The following is a 23,232-nucleotide window of genomic DNA, read 5'->3' on the forward strand; positions in this document are numbered from 1 at the left end:
GCAGATGCGCCCTTGATCCTCCCTAGGGCTTGGATGCCACAACCGGCCGCCACCTTTGAGGAAACAATACCGAAATGGAAGTTGTGGCGCTTCCTCCCGCAGGTCGGTCTCACTCTCTAGGGGTGTGTCTCAGTCTTCCAGAGTGGGCGATGGATCCATCACTCAGGGAACACTAAGGCGGCTGTGAATGTTTAGCATGGCATACGGCGCTTATCACTTAAAAGAGGTTGGTGCTCATAAGAATAGTGCCCTCGAAACTGAATGGAGTGATATGTTTTTGGATGTTCAGCCATCAACCGTTGGACGAAATTGTCCAATATGCTGGATCGAAGTATCGGCTTGAAACCACCCTCCAGACTGTCCTGATTTTGATTCTGGGCCGACCTGCAACGCTTGTGAGTTCATGTAACAGTCTCCCAAAGGTCTATTTCAGCCCAATGTTTCTAAGCAATCACTCATCAAATGTCATAGGTAGGAATAAGCGCGAGGCGCATAATCCAATGGCTCGATCGCCTTTGAGGATCCAGTTCACTAGCCCGCTAACATGACAAGCTTTTTAGTGACAAACCGTCCACAGCCACCGCCAGGCAACAGAATTCTTGACTCAAACCATCAGCAGCAGAGAAGCATTACCGCAAAGCTTGACCACTAATGAACCCAAATTGCTGCGAGAGGAGCAAGCTACTGGAAGGTTCCGTGGTCAGGCATGATGTCCGGCCACTGTCAGCCACGAGGGAGCAGCCGCAGGCTAAGCTTTCGTACAAGTGAGGTTGGGCGTGAACTTGCCATGCGGAGGTCATCCCTCCGCTGTTCAAATAATACCTGGCAACGTTTGTTAAACTGGACACACACAGCTTGCATATCGTATAATTACGTGGAGGATTTTGAGGATGTATGTCAGATCTTTCACGCACTGCCTTACACTGCAGAGATTCCCATCCTTGTCGAGGCCAATCAAAAATTAGATCAACACACAAAATAGGCAATTATTTTCCCTGCATGAACACGCGATTGACGCGACGATACCTGGCTTGCATCAGACTTGAACATCGATTATTTTGATGGGGCTTTTTGGTGTCTTCTGCAGGGTCAGAGCATAGCACATAAAATATCAAAGGTTTGGCCACATGGAGCAAGGGATATCTGCGTTCTAGAAGTCACGGAGTCCCTTTATAGGTGATACTTCTGTCACTGTGCCTTTTATCATTGGCCCTTTTGGCTGTCGTCCGTCTTAGCCGTCGTCCTTCTTGGCCATTTTCTTCTCCTTCGCCTTCGTCCACCTTGCCCATACGACTAGACACTGATTCTTCAAGAGCCGGTGATACTGATGATGCCTTGCAAGTTGCCAAAAACGCCATGCCGGAACAACCACTCGCCTAAAGTCTTTCTGCTGATGGTAAAACCCGATGGCGGGCTCATGACGGTACCGATGTGGACGATGAATACCTTTGGGTCGTCGTCGGTGAGAAACCCAGGCCGGACAACCAGCGTGTTGCGGCAAAGCTCACCAAATTCGATAGCCACAAGTTTTTCCATCCCGTACAGATCCTTGTGGAAGGAATTGTCGTAGAACCACCGGCAGCTACGTCTCAACTTGATAGCAGTCGGATCAGAGGTCGCCCAGAAAGCGCTATCAACCCCCAGAGTGCCCAAGGCAACAAATCGGGGCGGCGTTGTGGGCAACCCGTTGCTGTATTTCTCATATCCCAGATCTAGGACATCTCTGATGGCTCTCGCGGCATCTTCGCTCAAAGTGTCGTCGAACTTAGAATGCTCCGTGGTCCCTGCATTCATTCTGAAGCCGGATATTCCGAATATGATGACCTCCACAGGTTCCTACAATGTCTGAGGCGGGAATAGAACGTTTGCGACGTCGTCGTAGCTCAAGACGTCCCCTTGAACAACGCGAAGACGAAGAGAGTATTCGCGTGCGAGGTCAGGCATCGAGCTGACAAGCAAAGCCCTCAGCTTGTCTGTATCCCGAATAACTGAACGAAGTTGGTGAGTGTTCGGTCTACAAGAACCAGCCAGAATGACAACGACATACGGACGTGGCAAAAGATGGTTTCGTCCAGAAGGGCGTGGCAAAGACTATTGAATATGGTCCGACCCGTGCCGCCGAAGAATGCTACATGCTTCATTTTTATTTTCATCGTGATGGACAAAGTCGATCGTCTTTGGTGTTGTCGATGGTGAAGTATTGATGCGAATAAACCGAGGCTCGTTGTTGGCTAGAAGACGGATGGGTAAGGGAGAAGAAGGACGACGACAGAGACGCCTATGACAGACGGCAACAGCCCGGGAACGGCAGCAACAGAGGTGATTATGCTGTTGCCTGATGTAGGGTGTACATTCGCGGAAGGTAAGGCTTGGATGTAAGTGCCAGTCTCCAGCGGCGATCGTATGGTGTGCGGGAAGGATGCAACGGCGCGGATGGTGTGTGGCTTCAACGAAGCACCACCAGATTCGCGTTCCGGACCAATTGGATGAGTGCATTCCACATCACTTGAACGCGAGGGTCAGAACCTCAGAAAATCTCGAATAATGTACCAATCGTCGTCACGTGGAGCTGATATCATGCATGTCAGGTCAAAGCAAGGCGATAACCTGACGCATCTATTCTTCAGGGGCGATGTGGACATTCCCAACCTTCTTCTATGCACAAGTAACTGCTGGCAAGCGCCAAAAGGTGTCAAACTTTCCAGACAACATCCATAGCCGCGTAATGGACGAGACTGCAGTCTAGATGTGTCGAATCGAGAAAATCTCCAAAAGTTTTTGGATTGCTCAAGCTGCTGGACGACGGCGCTTGTTGGTCTAGCATTGCACACAAGCCCCGTAGCTCATACACTACGGCAATCCTACCGTCGAGGCTCAACGTCCATCATACAATTGTATCACCGATGCAAAAATACGCCTCAATATTGTGCATAATACCGGTACCTTTCGAATACAACCCAACCGTACCTGTCTCGTACCATACAATGCGCAGCAATTGCAGCTTGTAGGATGCCTCGCCCGTTCATCCTTTCTCTCTGCAATGATTTCGACCGTTCCATCTTTTCCTAGCCTTTGGGAGGCGAGACGGTGGCGGCTAGGACTGTCCCGCGCATATCAATGGGCATGTGATGAGAGACATCTGCCCACGATACAGAGTAGACGACGGTTTGTGATGCCGACAACCGCATACTTCAGGGGGTACACTCTCAGGTCGATTCATATTCGAAATATCGTAGGTCTAGCAAGTTCCTATAGGTCTGGTACTCTCTGAACAGGCTAAATGTGTCCGCGACGGAACGTACTGACAGCTAAACCTCCAAAGTTCAGCGTTTGTGAAGGGGAATGCGAAAAAGGCAACTGGGGGAGGAATCAGGGGTCCTCTGAGGTACGTACTTTGTATCTGTGACAAAGTGGGGTACGGGGTCGGTGTGTCGGTGAAGATAAGATCGGATCCACTAAAATTTTCTCAGGTTGTCGCCGCCCCAGCATTCGCTTTCTCCCATTCTCCTCCCAGACCACGACGAACAAGCGTTACGACGTCTTCGTTGAACAATCTCGATCAGTCGGATCACTTCCGCAGCGTTTGTTCTCGGCTAATAGAACTCAAAATCGTGCACCTATCACAATCACACCACGCGGTCGGCCATACTCTCGATCTGCAAACGAAGCAACTGCGGCCGACGTCCGTCTCGGAGACTCCCTACGAAGCCCTCTCTCTGCGGCCAGACCCTCTCTCTGCGGCCAGACCCGCGCGAGCGAGATAATCAAACGAAATGGCGCAAGGCGGCTTGAAGTCATCGTCTCGGCCCGCGCCGACGGGCAAGCCCAAGCAGCAGAAGCAGAAGAACACGCAACGAGTGGCGAAGCCTCAGAAGGCCAAGAAGGGCATGGCCGCCGACAAGATGCAGAAGAAGTTCGCTGCGGGACTTGTCAACCAGACGGAGAAGCTTCTCGGAGAGCGCGCCGGTCACCTTGAGCTGATCGGCAAGGGCAAGAAGGCCAAGAAGGAGGAGAAGGGTCCTAAGGGCGGCAGCCGCAAGTTTGGCTAAGCGGGAATGGGCATTCGTGGAATGGCGAAGATATGCGGAACGGAAATCAAGCCGACGATCCAACGGGCGCTTGAATCAAAGAGAGTCGCCAAATCACGGTCAGAGATGGGCAATGCGGAGCTTGAAAAGTGCCGCCCGTGATGTCTGACAAGACTAGGGCCGGGCATCACAGCGAGCCTGAGGGCCCCGGTACAGTGGTGGCTAAGTACAAGAGCTGGAGGGCTGCTCCTTTTGTGGACAGGATGGGCCGATTCCGAAAACAAGATACCCTAATACATGAGCAAAAAAAGTTTCTGATTCATCTCACTCGAGTCTTCCGGGGGAACGGTTTTACCTTTTCGAAGTTGACGCCCGCTTTCCATTTTGAAAACTCTAGATGCCGTCCTTGCCGGCTCGTATCTACTGACGGGAGGTGACAAACGTCAAATGAATCTCAATGGAATGAAAAGTACCGACACAATGGTTCCCAGCTTTCCATTGACATTGCAGGACGCGACTCAGCAGAGCGTTTGGTTCCCCCGTCTCACGCACGTCTCCCACCGGCTATAGATTCCAAAAACGGAACACATCGAGACACAGGATGGACGTCAGTGGGAAACCGCAATAATGCTTAAGTACCTTCCCTTAGTCCCGTGCAGGCACTTCAGGCATGCCGTTCAGGAAATTCTGATTTAAATTCAGTACCTCATCCACTCGAGCTAAGCCAATTTACTGCCTTTGTCAACAACTATCCCCCGAGTCTCTATAATGAACACACGTCTGTCTTACCAGCGATACCAGTCGGCTGGTATTAAATGTGACTTTGGAATCAGAACACTGTCTGAGACCAGACTATACCACTAATAATTGCGGACGGAGAAAGATATAATTCAAGTAGGTAGGGGAAGTCTCGTCGTGAACCTTGTGTGGTGCTTCAGGAGATGACTCCAGTCGAACGAACTGTATTCTGAAGATACCTACACACGGTAAGCAAGCTACCTAGCTAGGTAGGTTTCTGAAGTATACAAGCAACGAATCATCTACACACCTTCGGTCTCAAATAGAAGTCGCGAAGACCTCGGCTTTAGCATTGCATACAAGGTCATTGGTTGCTATGACTCAAGGCGCGCCACCCATTACCCAGTAGGGGTTCGAATTTGGAAGGAAACGTGAATCTTCAGGTCTTCCCGAGTCTTTAGTGCCATGGAACGTGAGTGGTATGCTGGGCAAGTCCTTTCCGAGTGAGGCGCGCGACCCGACCACTTTCTCTCGCGGCAACTTCCTGAAGAAGCGGGTGTCTCAATCCCAAGCTTCCGATCCACCCAGTTCAGAAATCTGCCCTCTCTCCCCATGAATGTTGCTAACAGTTCTCCGGCGCCATCTTTTCCTCGCGCACGAGCGGTAGTCACATCAACAAGTGTCAGGCCTCAGTTGACAACAATCTGTCATGCATCTCATCAGGCCTTCAAGGGGCCAAATCACCAACATCAGCCCAAATGAAGTTCAATCACAGGCGCCATCGGACGATGAAGTTCGGGCAGGCGAGTCGTTGTAGCACTAGTGGGATGCCGTCCTCACGGGCCATTATTAAGCTTCCTGCGAGTCGGACCGGCCAGAATGTTAAGCTTACAAAACAGCCACATCTCGGCATTGCACTGCCTCCCGCGATACGTGCGCAGGTAGGTGGGCGTTATGAGGAAAGGGTGATACACGGTAGATCATACAGTGACACTAAGCTTCTCTTGTCCCGAGGGGGCCGAGGTTTGAACAATGCTTCTCGCAAGAAACCAAACATAAGAGATCGAGAGATATAGGCAAGGGGCCAATGGGCGGCCACGGGCGATCTGCATACGAAAGCGGGCACGAATGAAGTGCAGCTGGACACGGTGGCCGGTCAATAATGAAATGTGTTATTGGGGCCTACCGTGCTTCAGGTTTTCATCCTGCGCTCAGGGATCTGCGACCTGGGACCTCACGGACATCCGGGTGAGCCATGTCAACCATGGGCCGCTGTGGTCGGGGCCGGTGAGGAGGAGAAGAGCCCACGGGATTCGGTTCCCGGCAGCGTCTCGGGCGCAGGATGTTTTGTGAAACCCCTCGGGAGGAACAAAAACTGGGTCGGTGAGCGGGCGGCCTCGGTCGTTTTGGGGATCATGTTTATCGGATCTGCACCGGGATCGTCTTCCAAGAGTTGAGGAGAACGAAGGACATCCTGTAGCCGCTCCGAGAGCAGCTGGGCATGGGCCAGTACATCTCAGTTCCGTAAAGTGCGGCCTCAGGAACATAGTATCACGGCGACCGATCGTGAAGCATAACATTCATGTTTCAAAAACACTCGCTTCATAAGCTATTGTACATCATGTTTGTACAAGTCCATGGATGCTCGCTTGCTCGTGACTCCATCTCGCAGGACCGCCATCTATACACAAATTGTATGCCCGTCATCAAGTTTTCATCAAAGGAGAACATGAATGGCTCTAGTTGAGGAAAAGGAGACATGCACGTCCAGCGTGTCACATCAGGTATTGTTGAGCCAAATGAATGATTTCCCTACACCCCATCATGCGTCGAACGTTATCCGTATATCCGTACAAATACAACACAGAAGAGAACAAGATTGTACACTGAAACGAAAAGAACGGGTTTCCCCTCATCAGTAGATTCATCAGTAGATGACGGTCACCCTCCTTCTGCGTCGCGTTGGCTTCGCCTCCTGACCCATCATCGGCGGGCCGGGTATGGGGTAATCGAGGTTGTCCTTGTAGATGTTGAACTTGATACCGTCGTCGCCAGACTTGTACAGCGCCGTCGCCTTGACACCCTTCGGCTTCTCGGATCCTCCGCCCTGGACATCGAGGTTGAGGCACTGCGGATAGTTCTGAGCGCCGCCCTCGCGTCCAGCCTCGTGCAACGCAATCGTCTCGTGGCGCAGAACGTACTGCCCAGGCGCGATGTTGGCCGGGATCGTCATCGTCCATGACTTGTTGTTCGAGAGCATGTCGTCGGAACCCCACTTGCCCGGCGCCTTGGACCCGTCGACGAGGCCGACGGCGTCGATCTTGAAGAACTCGAGATCCTCTTTCTTGACCTTTGCGCAGTCGCCGTTACAGGGAGCGAGGTAGTCCATCATGGGCCCGTGATGCGACTCGGGCCAGTCGGTCCAGAAGACAGTTACGTTAGAGCCGGCGGTCACTTTGGCGGCGATGGGGGCGGGCTCAGCGCCGACGTGGCAGATGATGTCGGGGTCTGCGTACTTGTCGACGGCGACGAAGCCGTTGGACAGGTCTTTGGGGATGGACCAGCCAACGACTTGTGGCGGGGGCTTCTTGTACTGCATTTGCGGGCTGTAACCCTCGTAGCTGTGTCGTGTTAGTGAACCGTGAGGCTATATGAGAGAGAACTTATCGGGTCCGCGCTTACAAGACTCCATCCGCCATGATACCGTTCACCGTTCCATGAGCACTGACGGCCTGGATGGCTGCTGTAGCCAAGAGGACGTACTTCATGGCAGACATTGTGAAGGACTCTTCGATGCTCTCGCGGATGGCTTGTTTAGTCGATGAGACGTTGGGGGAATGTTTGGCTAATTTTCCTTTCGCAAATCCTCCTAGAAAACACTAAATTTACCAAAAAAGGATTGTCGTCGATTATATGTTATCCTAGAGAGAGGTTTGCGACTGAGTTTGGTTAAGGAGCGTAATAGTCGACCAGCGCGCTATGTTAAGGTATTATCAAAGAGTGTGTAAGTGCTTCACCCGGAATGCAACGTCGGCTGGAGATGGTGTAGTCCGGAAGACACTTTATTATATTGCAGTTCTAGCCACAGCAGAGAGGAAGAACAAGTCGCGGTTGGGGAGGCATGCCGGCCCCCGATTCATCCGTTCAAACATTCTTCAGCCCCTTTCCACCGTCGTGCGCTGATGTTCGAGCACACCCTCAAAGGAAAGAAGGTGCAAAACATCAGACACAAAAGAGGCGACGATGACCTCAAAACCGAACGCGATCCCATTTCTGATTGGGCGAGATCAGATCTTCGCCATCCAGACCATTGGCTCGCAGTATCAGTTGGTCATGTACCCTGTTTCAAGACGGGGTTAGCCAGTCTTCGACTCGGTTTCCCCTTTCCATGGCGTCCGTGCCGGCACCCTCCTCAGCCCCATAGAGTTATCTTCCGACGATATTTCACGTTTTTCTTGTCTGTTGTGGGTAGGAAAGTTTTGTTCCGGCCTTCGGACAGCATGGCCATCCTAGACAAAATCGGGATTCAGACCATTACAGGCCAAAGACTCACAGTCACCGGCTCTTTCGTCTCAAAAACTTCCCAAAGGGGAAGCGGCCTCGGCTACCGCGTTCAGGCTGCTCAGCTTTCCCCAATTTTTCATGCGATAGTCCGATCCCATATTACTTGGGCTGACATTATAGTCAAGGTTTTTGCGACCGTTTCATCCCTCCACAAAGTGTTCATCTCCTCAACCAGAGCCGCAAAGAGCTGATGTGACGTGCTTCTGCGACGTAAGTCTGATGTTTTCCAGCCTCGCTTTCTCGTTGAGTTGCTCGTATTGCCGAAGATAGTTTCTTCCATGATGGGCTGGCAGTGATGGAAATAGGCATCAGTTGCCATGATAGCGGCTGGTGGTTCGCCAAGGAGAAAGGCAAATGCGAACAGCGAATCGCGAAACTTCCGTCCGCGGCTCGCCCACAAATTGCGAGCAGTTCGCATTGATGACGCTGCGACAATCGAGCGCAGTGCAAAGCAGCAGGTTTTTGCGCTCTATGCCGACCGCCACTTGTCGCACACCTCCCCGATGATTTCGCCGAACTTTTCCAGATCTTGGATGTTGCTGACTCAAAGCCGACACACATATTATTTGCGATAAACCAAACAACGTTTTTGTTGTCCTCCTAAACTCCTTAACACCGCCAGATAATGTCGAAGTCCAAATCCCGTCCAGGCGGCAGGGCCTTCATCCGAAAGTAAAATCGTCCCGTGTTACAACAGCTCGAAGTCGTCCAACTTGTCGCGGTATTTCATGATGTTCCTCTTCACCTTGCTGCCCACGGTCCAGGTGACAAAGTCCTCCATGCTGCGAGTCACCAGGAAAGCCGGGTCGGTGCATGTCTCGGTACCCACACGAATGTGGCCCTGCTCGATGAGCTTCGTCGCCGCCTGAACGGTCTCGGCCATCCTGAGAAACATGATTAGCATTTGCTCTTGCGGATCCAGCAGCTATGTCGGGCTTTCATACCGAAGCCGAGTCATGACGACCGGGAGACGCCGCCTAGCAAAGGCGCTCACGGTGACGTTGTGCTCGACGGCAGACAGCTTTGATGCGGAGGACAAAACACCCATGTCGTACAGCTTATCAAGGAGGAGCTTCTCGTGCTTGCGACGAGCCGCGCTCTCAGGGGGCATGAGACTCAATCTATGCGCCATTTGACGGATGGACTGCGGAAGTATGTGTTAGTTGTCTTCGGGTGGATTGCTCGATCCCGTGTGTTACGAGTCGAAGCCATCGGTGCCAAACTCACGCCGCATAGCCGGTTGTATTTGTGCTGGTTGTCCTTGTTAGCGGGTGTCGATAGTATGATGGTCGCGACAATACTCACGTAGTCCTCAGGCTTCTGAATCATATACCGGCGCACCTGTTACTTGTGTTAGAGTTGGTCGCGAAAGCATCTTTTCCTTGGTTCTGCCATACCACTGCCGCATCTCGGTGATCGCCATCCTAGCAGAAACTATTAGCAATGCGCCTGGATCTGTGGACTTCGCGAGCGTAGGCTTGTGTCGGTACCTGCTTGTATGTGATGAAGTCGTGCTTCCGCAGAAGCTTCTGCTCGTGAAACTTGAGCTTGCGGACCATGCTGGGCTGTCGGCGTCGCGTATTCCCAGTGCGATTTGCTGGTGATGGTTGGCGGGTTGTCGTAGAGAAAAAGTTCTGGAGCTAAGGTGGGACAACTTCCTTATCGGTGCTTATCGCATTTGTGGGGCGGAACATCCCGTCCGCCTACCAAAAAAATACCGTGACAGCCTCAACACCCGCGACAGACCACGTCTGTTGGATCGACAGAATCCGCCCAGAAGTCAACCATGCCGCCGAGACTACCGTCGTTCCCGGCCTTCAAGGCCCCGAGCGCCTTCATGGCCCGGATTGCGCGACCTTTCTCCGCTACTCCTGCTGTGGCTGGTTCGTCAATGCCTCCCACTACTCAGAAATGCACGCAGCGCTAACCTCAAAATAGAGCCCAGAAGACCAATCTCGAATACCGACAGCCTCCTGGGCCTCGACGATCAGAAAGCGCCTATCGACCGAGCTAGGACTCTCATGTCGAAGAACCCCCTGGGCGGAGCACGTAACGCTGCTATCCGCCAGCGCACGATGCTCGATTCGCTCAAGAAGCAGAAGATTAGCGACGACTACCTCAAGCAGATGCCTCGTCGCTGGCGCAACGGCAACGTCTACGCCCCGCATGACCTCAGCCCCACGGAGATGGACAAGTGGAGGAGGATCCGAAAGCCGGAGGTTGATGTTATCGACATGCTGGGCATCAACCCCAAGGACCACTACAGGGTATGTCGCATCCCTGCTAACGGGACTTTTCGACGCAACTTCCTTCAGACGCTGACAGAAAATGTAGAACTTCGCCATGGTCTCTGAATTCATGACCTCCTTCGGACATATCATGCACTCCAAGGACACGGGACTGAGGCCGGTCAACCACAGGAGGATGACGAAGGCTATCCGAAGAGCCATTGGAATGGGTATCCACCCCAGTGTGCACCACCATCCCGAGATTCTGAAGAAGACGTTCAAGCAGGCATGGAGGTAAAAACGTGATGGCTGTGTAGAAGGCGGGGAATGTGGACGTGTATACCTTAGGACCAACAGGGATAGCTCCTCCCCATGTATGAATTGTACAACATCTTCGGCGTCTATTATATTTGTACAGATACAAGAAGCTTTTCTAGCATTTTTGTACAGATCATGCCTTCAGCACCCGCTGCAGCTTGAATTTCTTCAACTTTTCCGCCGTGGTGTAGTAGCGATGCTTCTCCACCTCTGTCCATTCCTCGGGGAACTGCTTTTTGGCCCATGCCTCAAAATCTCTTTGTAATCCTTGCCCAGGCAATGCGTTAAAAGGGATGCCCAAACTGTATGGTGTTAGCTGCTCGTATCGGGGTCGGAAAAGCCAAGGCATAACTTACGTCATCGCATCAGGCCCATATCCAACAGCTCGCTTCATCGTTCTGATCGTGCTCTGCACCTCTTGAAGATTGCCGTTGCCCGCGAGACCACCGCAGTAAGCGGCAAATACCGACGGAGGAACATCAATCTCCATCTTTTCGATTTTGTTCCAGATGTCCCTAGCAATTTGATCCCCAAAGGCTTTGATTTCACAGAGCGAGAACACGATCTCGAGACTGTTGTATGATGGGCCCTCGGCCGAACGAACAATATCTTGCCAGAAATCGAGTCCGATACTTGGTCGTTTGCAAGCTCCGTAAGCAATCATCAATGCGTTGTACATCTTCGTTGTTGGTTGGATGGTGGTGTCCATCTTTAACATGTTGTGGGCTAGCTTCAAACTGTCCAAGTCTGGACATCTGCCAATGCCCTCAAAAAACCTAATGTAGGCGTCGCTGGCCGGGTGGAAGTCGGGATTAACGTGTTGCCTCATGTGTCCGAACACATGGACCGCCATGTCGGGACGGTTGCGGGCGAGGAAAGCATCCATCAGCTCAAGGCGACTCTCGATGCTAGTCTCCTGGAAGAATTGCCTGAGAATTGAGTATGCATCCCACACTCTCGCCGTGCTGTTTTTGCTATCCAAACAATACCCAACAAAGGCGTCTCTGATAGACTGTCTTTGCTCGTTGCTGTGTTGGAACACATTCAGCGACAGTGTGTCGATAACCTCGAACTGTTGGTCGTTCTTCAGGAAGACTGTACACAACGCAACCACAGTATCGGGGTCAAGTGTTACAATGCGCTCCTCCAGAATGTCCGAGATCTCACGAATGGACTTCAAATCTGGTGTCGGTTGGTGGCAAAGCGCCTGGAGGTACTTGTTGATCAGCGGCAGATCCTCGTCTCCCTCCAGTTCGGTTTTCGGGAGCTGCATGTATGCAGCTCTCGCACCAGATAAGTCCTTTGCCCTGATCTTGAAGTCCATTTGGAGGAGGTATGTCTTGGCGTTGAGGCGGATACCGAGCTCAGAAGCAAACGCGATGAGCCGTTCTGCCAAGTAAGGGTCGTTTTTCTCGGTAGCGACCTCGAGAAGACCATTTATGGTATCGGTATCCGGTGATTTGGTGGGATCTTCGGGGTTGTGGCGGGCGACAACCTCGAACATGCCCTTCAGGTCGTCGAGCCTCTTGCCCATAGAAAGCACGGCCCACTGGTATATAACATCCCAGTGTTCCTTGCTTGGATTCGAGTCCACAAGCTTCTTAAAGATCGGCGTCGTCCAGCCCTTCTGTTCAGTCCTAACTGAAAATTGTAGCAGTTCCTTGTAAGTCCTGGCGGCCGGACGCTCTTCGTTGTGTATTGGCCGTAAAAACCACTTCTTCGTTTCCAAGACATTGTTCTTCTTCGCAAAGAAGACTGTCAAAGCCTCATGAATACTTGACGTGAATGGGACGCCAAGCGTCTCTGACTTCGCGACAGCATCGACGAGTTCTGACTCGCGCCCCTCCTCCGCCAGGCCTTGAAAGACATTGACCCAGAGATTCTGGGCCGCTGGTCTCTCTGCCACTGGGAGCTGACCCCAGTACTCTTGCAGGACAACGAGGCCTTCCTTGGACGCCCCAAATAGCGTCAAAGCGACGAGGAAAGATTCAAAGTCCTCTGCCGCGCTAGGGTCCATCGGATCCTGCGCCCTTTCCGCCTTAATTGCCTCGTACAGCTGGCGGGAAAACTCCAGATGCTCTTTCGTATCTTCCTTTGGCTGTTTCAGCAGCGCCTCGCGCGCAGAAACGAGCTCTGCCAGCGTAAGTCCGGCGCCCGGTTCATCATCCTTATTTTCCAGCAGGTATTGCAGCAAGTTTCTGCAGTGTAGGGCTTGCGTGCTGTTGACAACCACGTTGAACCGCAGCTTGTAGACGAAAAGCTCTCGGAAGGCTTCCACCAATTCTGTCCTTGTCGGTGGCCGTACGCTCTCCAGTAGGCGATTCCTCCACGTCAACACTGTTGTCCAACCGGGCTCGTACTCGGGCTTCTTGATTTGTCGCGGCGGCTTCTGGAGGATGCCGAAGAAAGTCCTCCGCTGGGCTCGTCGGGAAAGGGATATCGTTGATGCTACCGGCAGCTGGGCATAGCGACACGTTGGGCGCGAGAGGATCGAGCAGGCGGGGACGCAACCCCTCGGTACGACGACCCGTCGAGAGACATGGCGGGCAATTTGCGCCCTCATGATGTGGGTTTAATACTGGAATTGAGGGGTCCTGAGAACTCAATTAGCCGATGCGATTGGCATTTGCAGTCTTCTGACTACATACCTTGGCATTTTCAGACCGAACTACACAATTTGCGGCATCTGGGGAAGCTCAATGCCGGCAGTAGAAGCTCTCAGAGATTTGCGCCTTGGAATTGGACACTGGAGCTTTCGGGGCATCGAAATCGCGGCCAGCTCCCACCAAAATGCGACCCGCGCAGACGGATAAGACCGATGATTAACCGAGCTTAGTCATCACGTCATCAGTAACTGTATCCTGCCAACGGCTTCTTCGGCTTCAGCTCACGCACCTCGATTTTCCTTAAATCGTTTGTCATTGCCTTCATGATCAGGAACAAGCAATCTCATGTCGACGAACACATCACATGGTTCAAAGGAAGTGCGCAAGAGGCTGCTGCGACGCGATTATCGCTCGCAACGCCAAACATGTCACCAGCCAATCACGATATACTCATTACTGTGTCCCCGCGATCCACTACACCTCTCCGCACACAGTCAACCCATCTCCGAGAGAGATGGCAATCACGATGACGGGGTAAATCAAGTCTGGCAGAGCTGGGTATGATTTCCAGCCTGATCTAGCCAACAAAATGGCTGGAGCTTACGATCCGAAACGAGTGGTTCATGACTTTCAAAGTTGCTGCCGAAGTCAAAGCGAGCTTCAATTGGCTAGACAATCGGCTCAGACTGTCTATGACGTTACTACAACTTTTCGCGCAACCACCATTCATCGTTGAAGGCCCAAGGGCATGAAGACCGTTTTATGTTGTTGACAACACGGAACCTGAGAACCAAAATGACCGAGATTCTACTATTGAGATGGAACATTCCAGGGGCTGTCACGAAGCCCAAGCATCATGCAACTACGCTGGCGGTTGCGCACTCTCAGCAGTTCATGGCGCTTGGCACCTCGGCATCAAGTGATCATTTTCATCGTCCCAAGCGCCCAGTGGCATAAAGCACAAACGCGCTCAGACATCTTCGGCAGCCAGTGCGACATCCGCGGTATTCGTCCAGATGATATGGAAATGATCACTAGACCTTGCAGGCGCACTCGGCAATAATGGACCAGCCACCTGCTTCTACTTGCGCCCAGAGTCTTCCTTTGACCATCGATTATTCCTTCTTCCAAAGAAACTGTTGCAAGTGGTGTATCCTGCAGTTGCCATAGTCTGCGGAACAAAACATTTCATCATCACTGTAGGTAATCCAATTCGGGCTCATACCGTCTGATACTTACCGCTTGTAGTGGTCGACGAAGAAATCTGAAGAAAAAAGAAACGTCGCTTTTATCCCGCTCCGGAATTGTTCACGCCGGAGCCGGACGGCAGCATAATTCCTTCCGACCGATCCTTTCAGGAGGGCATTTTACTATCATTATCCCGTTCCGTTGAAGAAGCACCAAGCTGTCGGCCTTGTACTGCAAGGACATCGCGCTACACGTCCCACCTCGTTGAAATCCCGCCATGGGGTCACAAAATCAGCAACTCCATAGCAGACGGCAAGCTAGTAGCCGCGACCCCAGTTGCTACTTCTGCTGCTGCTGGTGTTGTTGGATAGTCATCTGCTGCTGTCTGATTATTACCGTCTGCGTCGCTGTCCTCTTCTCCTCTCTGCCGGCGACCGGACCTGTACTGCTGGATCCTTAGACCATGAACGAAGCCATGACTCCGATATCTCCATCTACGATCGATCCGCAGCTCATGTTCGTCCATGATGGACCGTCATTATGTGATCCATTTGGATCCTGACCTCGGCCTAATGAAGCAGCCAAAGTTGGATAACATCGGAGATGGTATAAGACAATGCAGGACAAGCCGCGGCTAAGCTGTCAGTCAACACCAGCAGCTTCGCTTTCCAGCACCCACCTTCTCCAAGCTCTTTTGCACAGCTTGAAGCTCATCGCCCAAGATGCCCGCCAGCAACACAACGTCTCAGACGGCTTTGTGCCTGACTTCCGTCAGCAATCCCCTCGTGCCAAGCAAGCAACCTATTCCACGCACTGGAGGTGGAGAGACTTTGGTTCGTGTTCATGCTGCAGGCCTGCTTCCACTCGACCAAAGCTTCGCGACCTTGGCGTCTTCAATATCTCGTCTCGTCTTCCACTTACTCTCGGTATCGATGTTGTCGGCGAAGTTGTCGAACACGGTCCTCAGCCTTCGAATACCCCAATGCCAGCTTCTTATCCTGCCGTTGGGACCAAAGTCCTCTTTCAAGGCGATCTCCGCCGCTCTCACGCTGGTGGCCTAGCCTCCTTCGTTCTCGCCAATACGAAACACCCGATACCCGTTCCTGAGATAATCTCCGTTGTCGAGGCTGCGACCCTTGTAACGAATTCTTTCACTGCGGCTCTTTCTCTGTTCCATCAATCTGGCCTTGTTTTCCCCTTTCCCGGCACGGACCCAATCTTTGGATCCCATAGCGCTCACGTGGTTGTCCTCGGCGCCGGTACTACCGTCGGGTCGCTCATCGTTCGGCTCCATTGCTGGTATCGGAACCATCATAACCACCTCTTCAGAGTCATCTTTCGCCTTTCTTCGAGCTTTGGGTGCAACCCATGTCATCGACCGGTCGTCCCCTTCCATTGCCGCCACAGTCCAATCCATCTTGGGGTCTTCCGTCATCAATGTCGTCGAGGCTTATGGGTCTGGTCATCCAACCCTCGCTGTCTCTCTCTTCGAGGTGTCCGGTGGTTCAGGCACCATCATCATGTTGGCATCCTCCACTGCCGCCGACACTGCCGCCCTGGCCGATAAGGGCATCTCCTTGCACAACGTCTACGGCTCTTTCGAAGCTCATCCAATCCTGTTCCAACGATGGGCCACCACCCTGCCGAAGTGGTTGTCGACCGGCGACATGGTCGTTCTCCCCCATAGAGTTATCCGAGGTGTCAACCCCCAAGCCGTCAACGCCGCACTTGATGACATCGGCAAGGGCGGTGGGGTAAGGTATGTCGTCCAGGTCCATGTGGATGATGGAGATGATGATGATGGGGAGGAGGCACGAGATATATAGACGAGAGGGATGGGAACGACAGGGCCCCCCGAGGGATATGGGGTGATGGGCAAGAAGAGGCACAGCAAGGACTAGGAGCATGCCGCCTGCGGGGGGTGTTGTACAAAGATCCGTCACAGTCCGGACGATCTTGTCCCATCATCGCCTAACCCACCCTCCATCATCCGATGTGACGACGGCTCAGAGCTAGTGCGAACATATCCCTCGCCCGTCGGTCAACAACACTTCAGCTCATACCCGAGAAGAGTTTGACCACACCCCCGGACGAGAGACACAATGGAAGGAAGGCAAACCCTGGCCAGAGAAGAGAAACGGCATGAGATGAACAGAGGCGAGGAAAAGCCAAGAAAGACGGAAAGAAAGAAAAGATCATCGACTCACCGCAATATAGCACACTACAGTTACCTGCCGCACCCCAGTAACCATGGTGTTTCCCAGTCTCTTCTCTGCTCTCATTCGTCCAGAGTTGCTAGTGATTCAAAAGTTGGCTCCAAACTTGCATTGGGAAGCTCTTAGCTCCGTCTCTCGTCTACCCCTCTTTCTCTCTAGACCATGGTCTACCGTCCTCCATGCCATCCTCACATCTCTGCTTCTCCAGCTGTTCAAAGCGCCGAGCGATGTGAAGAGCACGCCAGCAAATCCTGAATTTCTTCCATCTCCGGATTCGTCTTTACGCGCAGAATCCGCGCGGCGCTGCTGATCACGGGGGATGCGTAGTTGGCGTTCTGTATGGTTGAAGGGAATCCTTATGTCGCTTGGTTAAGAGATCTCTGGAAGTGGGTGTGGGAGGACAGCTCCTGAGGCGTTCACGTCTGCGTTTCAGAACTGCAAGTGCAGCTCGCTGCGACTGGCTGCTGTCAACTGGCAGGGCGCATTCATCTTCCATTCCCTTTCCCCAGTCGTTCTCTTAGAAGCAAAGCGGGAGGAGGCGGTAAGCCTGGCGTCTGGCGTTGGCCCGATTGTTCCTGTGAGAAAGGTGACGGCCTATCCAGTGATAAAGGTCTCACGTTGACGTCGTTCTTGCGTAAGGCCCGCCCTTCATCATCGCGGACTTGCTGAAGCAGCTGCTGCCAGAGAGGCTTCGTTGTAGGGATGGATAGTGCAGAGAAGATACGGACAAAAGAAAGACACAGGAGAAAAAGAGCCGGAGGCTAGCCCAGGGGGTGCAGACCAAAGAGAAGCAGAAACCAAGAGGGAACGGACTAGGCCTAGCCTGCCATCCGAACATCGTCCTGATGTCGGTGATCCGTGGGACATTGATCGACGGTTGACAGGTTTTCGCCCGTGCGCCGTTCGACGTTCTCACAACGATACCAGCATTGCAACGTTCGGGTACGGACTTGCTAAATTATCACCGAAGTGTGTCGACAGGGCAACCGAACCGGTCTTTCCACGCCAAGTAACGCAACTACCGGACCAAAATTCTAAAATAATAGAGACGAAAGCAAGTCTAATTTGGCAAACCCTGGGAGAAGAAGCGACGAACACCGAACGATGCTGCGTCGGACTGGCTTACTTGCGTCTAAGCCATGCTATCTTTTACGAGGCTGAACGAACCCGAAGCTGTCCCTGTCTCTGATGTCCGTGGGGATGGGGTTGAGAGTTCTGTCAGTTTCGACAGAGTTGCAGTTGACAACAGAGACGGCCGGTAAGAGCAAGACACTACAACCTGCAGCTAGCCGCAGTCGACAACCTCAGCTGCAAGGTTCCATATGGCAACCATGGCATGACCACGCCGCGACTGCCACAATATCCGGAACACCGCACCTCGTTGTTCACTGCTCACTTACACGCCTTCTCTGCGTGGTCGGGCGTCCCCGCGATGTCTTCCTTCCCGGCGTGAAGTAGATCAGCGGCAGGTACGAGGGTTGGCAAGCAGGGCGAGACAAGGATTCTCCCGGCCAGTAAGCACATGTGCGAGGGCAGATTACGAGGTGTGACATGGCTAAATGGGGTACGGGATCGTCAGATGAAGAAGAAGCAACACCGCGGGATAGCGATGCCGTCGGCGAGCTTTCATGGTTCGTGATCCCACGGGAAGGGAGGACATCGAGTGCTTCACTTACAGGCAAAGCTGCTCCATCTGGGTTGAACATGTCCCGGGCAAGTAGCTGACCGGCATATAGCAGACACGCGTCTTCGGACACGAAGGCGATGGGATGGACCCGACGGGAGAATCCAGAGACAGAGATAGGCAGGTTTGGGATAGCTTCAGGTGCCACAATCACCGGGTTCCGCTCCGCGAGATGAGGTGATCAACACCCCGACATCCATCCAGGCCTTGTTCCGTCAAGGAACAACGGCCGAAGGATACCTCGCACGACGCAATGCAACTCGATATTTGACTCAGTTCCCAAGGGACAGCACCAGCAGCAGCAGCATCAAGTCCGGACTCATCCTTCTAGCGGCAGGGTTCGAAGAGACGATGTCGGACATGTCGCTGCTTAGCATCACCGACGTCCGTTGAACCTCGAAGCACCAGTCCGCCGATTCGATGGAACGAACCAATCCCACCTGTATCCAACACCTTACCCAAGAGAGTGCCTTCCCCCTTTTCATCGCATCCTGTAATCACCGACCACCGACACCGTCGTCCGGCCTTTCTTGCGATGGAATACTGCAGACATGTAAGAAAGAAAATCAGACCGCCGCAAGCTCGCATGAAGTCCGTCCGGGACGGCGCCAAACCCGTATTGGACAGGGCCCGTCGTCGGTGTTGCGGCTACTCTGCCGCGCTTCACACTCGATGATCAGCACCTTATCAAGACGCTCCTGGCCTGGGTTCCGCGACTAGGAACAGCAAGCATCGCGCCGGATACCGTTTCTTTTCTCCTCCCACCCAAGCTCTATCCCCAACAGCGGACCGTCTGCTTAATCGGACGCCATAGACGTAGTTCCCGCCGGCACTTTGTGCCAATGTCTTTTCCAGGCCCAGTTCCAAAGGAACAACCTTTGGTTCTGCGGCCCCTCCAGTATGCAGCTGTCGTTACATCCTCCGTCCGCCGAAGGATGACATCGGAGGCTGTCTTCCAAGGGCGAGGCTGATGAGCTGAAAAGAAGCAGGGGAAGTACGAGAATGGGACGGTTCCCCGTTTGAGTGCATGTAGGGCGGCGGCGCGCTGCGCAGAATCGAGGCGGAGGGGATGTACAATCGGTCGCCGATGGATGCACAAAGGCAGATCCAATCTATGGGGTGATCGGCCGCTGTGTTCGGGTCGCCCAATTCTATCGGATGTCTTTTTTCCTCTCTCTCTGGTCTTTGGGAACTTTGGTATTGCATCTAGGCCAAAGGGACCCCGGACGGACGATTGTTCGCACTTGCGTGGCGCCGGTAAGGGGGTGTGGCCGCAAGCGCAACGACCCTTAGTTGGGGGTCCGAAGATGCCAACTCCGTCGTCCGGGGGACTACCACGGACAGTCCGAATCAACTCTCGACCGAACCCAGAAACCTCCCTTGATCTACAAGGCCAAGAACAATTTTCTACAGTCTTTAGAAGTCATTTTGTCGTTTTGCAGGACCGAAGAAATTCGCTCGATTCCCCCCAAGTGCCGTCAGCCAGGAAGGGAAGGCAATCATCAAGCCTTGCTTGACGTCGTGGTTCCAGAATTCTCCCCGGCCCATCTCGGGCATCCCGAGAGAACTTTACACCCGACAGGGACAGAGAAGAAGTTGAACGATGAGATCGTCTCTGAAATGAACCGTCGTGTCGGTATCGGTCGGTCGTCGGGTCTTCGGTGATTCAGCACCTCGCCCAGACAGCAACGAAAGACCCAGAGATGAAGAGACACGCAGGGAGTCGTGCGTTCAGCCCTGTGGCACGACAACCCTCATCGTCGCTCGGACGACAGGACCATAAGCGCGCTGCCCAGGAAGCACTCGCATCCTCTCGCGCCTCGACTCCTCTGATGGCTTTGACGTTGGGCAGAGGAAACAGATGACAAGCGGGACGTAAACCTGGGGTTCGAACTGGTCCCCGCTCGTTCCTCCAGGGAACCGCAACGATGTCGAGCCGTGATACCAGGATAGCAACGAACTATTGTGACGATGACTACATTGACGTTGTCCCGCGAGGCTTCGAGGCTGACAACTCAAGCCAGAATACAGCGGTAATGGAATGAAGATGACCCAATCATGGGACAGAGAGATACAACCTCACTCCTTAGCGAGCTGCATAATCTGGGGCGCTGGTTGCACCTGTAGTGCGGCGTCTGTTGCACGATGCCGGCCTCGGCCGAGCGACGACACCTTGCAGTTACGCCGCGCGCTTGGCTATCCTGCGCCGCTCCTCCGCCCTGCCCATGCGAGGGCATATCTTACCATCCCACAGAGCATTGGGCGAAAGACCGAGCAGGAAGGAAGCACTTCGCGACGCGAACAGGCACCGAGGTAGGCGAGACGGCGGATGAAGAGGCGAGATGCAAGACAAGACAAGTCGATTACATCAACGTACATCGGTTGAAAGGGGGGAGGCGGGTTGAGCAAGGCAGCCTTACAGCTTGCCCGCCGCCATGCTGTCAGACGAAGAGACATTCGCTCCTTGGCGGCCGACCGCTCTAGATGCACTTCCCGCGCGGGACGATACGAGAATAGCTCGACCTTAGGCCAGGCACGACGACAGACTCCATCGTCAAAATCCCACCAGGTACAGACAACCAGTCTACGTGCGCTGATTGGACGGAAAATTCGACAGCAAAAGATCATCCTACAACTGGGCCAATGAGTTCGAGTTGCCATATCGAGACGTTAGAAACGAACCCCGATCCTTCAGTCGATAAGCTTATCATCGAAGGATCATCGAACCAGTCCAGCTCTATCCAAAATCTGCCCAAAAAGGGTATTACAGCCCGACAAGAACTGACTGCGACAACACAAGTTCCCAATCTCCAATCCCTCTCGCTGCCTCGCAAAGCCACGCAAGTCGTCATTGCTTATTCTGCATGACCGACCGAGGTGGTCAGCCCAAGACAGCTGGGGCGGGCGGCGGGCGGGAAGGGCCTGTCTCACCGAGATGCGGACGAGTAGGATGCTCCCCCCGTTGAGACTTATGCACGCAAGTCTCGGGAATGCGAGACGTAGATCTCAGGATTCCCGGCAATGCGGGCCTCGGTATTAAGCCCCGGCGGGTTTTGTTTTGTTTTTTGGTGGTGAGCTTGTTTGACTTTGCCCAACTGCCAAGTTTCTGTCACACAACTTTGTGCATTTTACACACAAAAGTAAGCAATGCAAACCAGAAGACGAGATAAACAGCCCGGCGGGATTGTGGCAGACTGTGTAGTAAGACCTCGGCCGTCCGGCGCAGGTGTCGGTTGTCACACACAAGACACTGTCACAACCTGTCTTGTTTGATGACAGACATTGACAGGAGTCAAGAGTAGAGTTATGGCGTCAGGTTTCTCCCTGACACTACCCCAATAGGCAATCTGCCTTTTCAACGCCCATTGCCACCGTATCATGTGCCGTCGCTGATGGCAGCATTGTCGCGTCTTGGGATGGCAGGCTGTCCACTCCCGCGTCTTCCCGCACTCGCATGGAGTCGTCAAAAAGGGGCAGACAATTCGTCGTTGTCACCTGTTAACGGGGCCAACCTTGAAGACACCAGCCGAGTACGCGCGCATTTTGTTTGACGTGACACCATATCGTGTTCAAATCGAAGCCAAATGCTGTAGCCTTTCGATCTCAAACCATCGTGATGTCCTGTCACGTAATTGGGACGCGATGCATGAGTAGTTCAGAGGTATGTTGAGTGTTTGCAGATATGTCAAGAGCCGGTCGTTTGAAGTTGGCAACGCTACTGTGGGCGTCGGCACTCTCGGACCAGGACCGAACTTTTGTTCAGTCTTTACAGCGGCAATATGCAGGAACGTTTGGTTTGCAATACTGCTAAAAGATCGGAATGCTTGACTTAAGTGCTTGCATAGACGTCAAAAGCTGAACTTGTCGGGCGTGCGCTGACAACATCGAGACGACATCGTCTGTGATGTTTGTCGACTCATGCACCGCACGCTCGCTGACTCCTACGAGGCAGCAGTACGCGAGGGCTGGAGCGTATTCGTACGTATCTTGATACGCTTTTGCAAGACGTAGCGGAATGCTCCCGTTGGGGGCCTGATGGCAGGGATGGATGCACGTTGTTTCGTTTCAACTGAAGTCTTTGCATGGTTGCAGCTGATCCGTGCCCCCCTTGTGTCTTCCAAAGTATTCCCCTGCTAGGAAGGTGAGCAGACAACTCAGCCTTCAACAACCTGCAAAGTGTTTCGACATCTCTCTCAATTACCTGGTACGGCCTGTTACTGCGTCGTGCTCGTAACTCCAGACAGCGACAGTGGCGGCTGTCACAACTGTCTGCTGCCCTGCCAACATCCTGATGGTGTACAGCTGTCTTGTCTGGGAAATCGATTGACAGAAACGGAAGAAAGTGTCTGAGCGACCCTAATACGAACCGTTTGTTTCCTTTTTGGGCAGTAAAGCATGGGACAGATTGCTTCACGAGTCTGGCTTAACCATGGCAAGGCTAAGCCGAAGAGATCGGCAGGCTCGGTAAAGTGGATTGCTCAGTACGAGGTGCTACCGCCAGGTGGAAGTGCCTTAGCCGGAGGCTCGAGCAGTTGACGATGCATTTAGTTGAGTTAGACCACAACCTGACACGACCGCGGGGTGGCTGACGGTGAAATGTGATTTAATACGTGCTAAGTGGGTTGGCGATGTGGCTGCAAGGTATTTCAAACTGAGGCTCCG

At 53.1% G+C, this 23,232-nt stretch overlaps 8 protein-coding genes across 8 annotated transcripts; 3 read left to right on the plus strand and 5 right to left on the minus strand.

Moving 5' to 3' along the window:
- Positions 1-1,308: 1,308 nt before the first annotated feature.
- On the minus strand, positions 1,309-1,794 carry CGCS363_v013356 (uncharacterized protein; the record flags this gene model as incomplete). Its single annotated transcript, XM_036645205.1, has 1 exon — positions 1,309-1,794. One exon carries the CDS (start codon positions 1,792-1,794, stop codon positions 1,309-1,311), a length of 486 nt encoding a protein of 161 aa, XP_036489739.1.
- A 42-nt stretch (positions 1,795-1,836) lies between these two features.
- CGCS363_v013357 (uncharacterized protein) lies at positions 1,837-2,141 on the minus strand (the record flags this gene model as incomplete). Its single annotated transcript, XM_036645206.1, has 2 exons — positions 1,837-1,988; positions 2,048-2,141. The coding sequence occupies 2 exons, from the start codon at positions 2,139-2,141 to the stop codon at positions 1,837-1,839; spliced, it is 246 nt and encodes an 81-aa protein (XP_036489740.1).
- A 1,632-nt stretch (positions 2,142-3,773) lies between these two features.
- On the plus strand, positions 3,774-4,049 carry CGCS363_v013358 (uncharacterized protein; the record flags this gene model as incomplete). The annotated part of the gene is made up of 1 exon (XM_036645207.1): positions 3,774-4,049. The coding sequence occupies one exon, from the start codon at positions 3,774-3,776 to the stop codon at positions 4,047-4,049; it is 276 nt and encodes a 91-aa protein (XP_036489467.1).
- Positions 4,050-6,693: 2,644 nt separating this feature from the next.
- Positions 6,694-7,543, minus strand: cel61a-0-0 (Endoglucanase-4; the record flags this gene model as incomplete). The annotated part of the gene is made up of 2 exons (XM_036645208.1): positions 6,694-7,387; positions 7,449-7,543. The coding sequence occupies 2 exons, from the start codon at positions 7,541-7,543 to the stop codon at positions 6,694-6,696; spliced, it is 789 nt and encodes a 262-aa protein (XP_036489468.1).
- Positions 7,544-9,018: 1,475 nt separating this feature from the next.
- Positions 9,019-9,889, minus strand: IMP3 (U3 small nucleolar ribonucleoprotein IMP3; the record flags this gene model as incomplete). Its single annotated transcript, XM_036645209.1, has 6 exons — positions 9,019-9,214; positions 9,275-9,474; positions 9,558-9,581; positions 9,636-9,671; positions 9,728-9,754; positions 9,821-9,889. The coding sequence occupies 6 exons, from the start codon at positions 9,887-9,889 to the stop codon at positions 9,019-9,021; spliced, it is 552 nt and encodes a 183-aa protein (XP_036489124.1).
- A 227-nt stretch (positions 9,890-10,116) lies between these two features.
- CGCS363_v013361 (37S ribosomal protein RSM18) lies at positions 10,117-10,856 on the plus strand (the record flags this gene model as incomplete). The annotated part of the gene is made up of 3 exons (XM_036645210.1): positions 10,117-10,213; positions 10,269-10,597; positions 10,665-10,856. 3 exons carry the CDS (start codon positions 10,117-10,119, stop codon positions 10,854-10,856), a joined length of 618 nt encoding a protein of 205 aa, XP_036489123.1.
- Positions 10,857-11,009: 153 nt separating this feature from the next.
- On the minus strand, positions 11,010-13,439 carry CGCS363_v013362 (Complex I intermediate-associated protein 84; the record flags this gene model as incomplete). The annotated part of the gene is made up of 2 exons (XM_036645211.1): positions 11,010-11,178; positions 11,233-13,439. The coding sequence occupies 2 exons, from the start codon at positions 13,437-13,439 to the stop codon at positions 11,010-11,012; spliced, it is 2,376 nt and encodes a 791-aa protein (XP_036489122.1).
- Positions 13,440-16,190: 2,751 nt separating this feature from the next.
- Positions 16,191-16,496, plus strand: CGCS363_v013363 (uncharacterized protein; the record flags this gene model as incomplete). Its single annotated transcript, XM_036645212.1, has 1 exon — positions 16,191-16,496. The coding sequence occupies one exon, from the start codon at positions 16,191-16,193 to the stop codon at positions 16,494-16,496; it is 306 nt and encodes a 101-aa protein (XP_036489121.1).
- Between the last annotated feature and the right edge of the window lie 6,736 nt (positions 16,497-23,232).

The sequence above is a fragment of the Colletotrichum siamense genome (genome assembly GCF_013390195.1).
Source record: "Colletotrichum siamense strain Cg363 chromosome Unknown KSG_Cg363_contig09, whole genome shotgun sequence".
In the NCBI taxonomy this organism is placed as follows: domain Eukaryota; kingdom Fungi; phylum Ascomycota; class Sordariomycetes; order Glomerellales; family Glomerellaceae; genus Colletotrichum; species Colletotrichum siamense.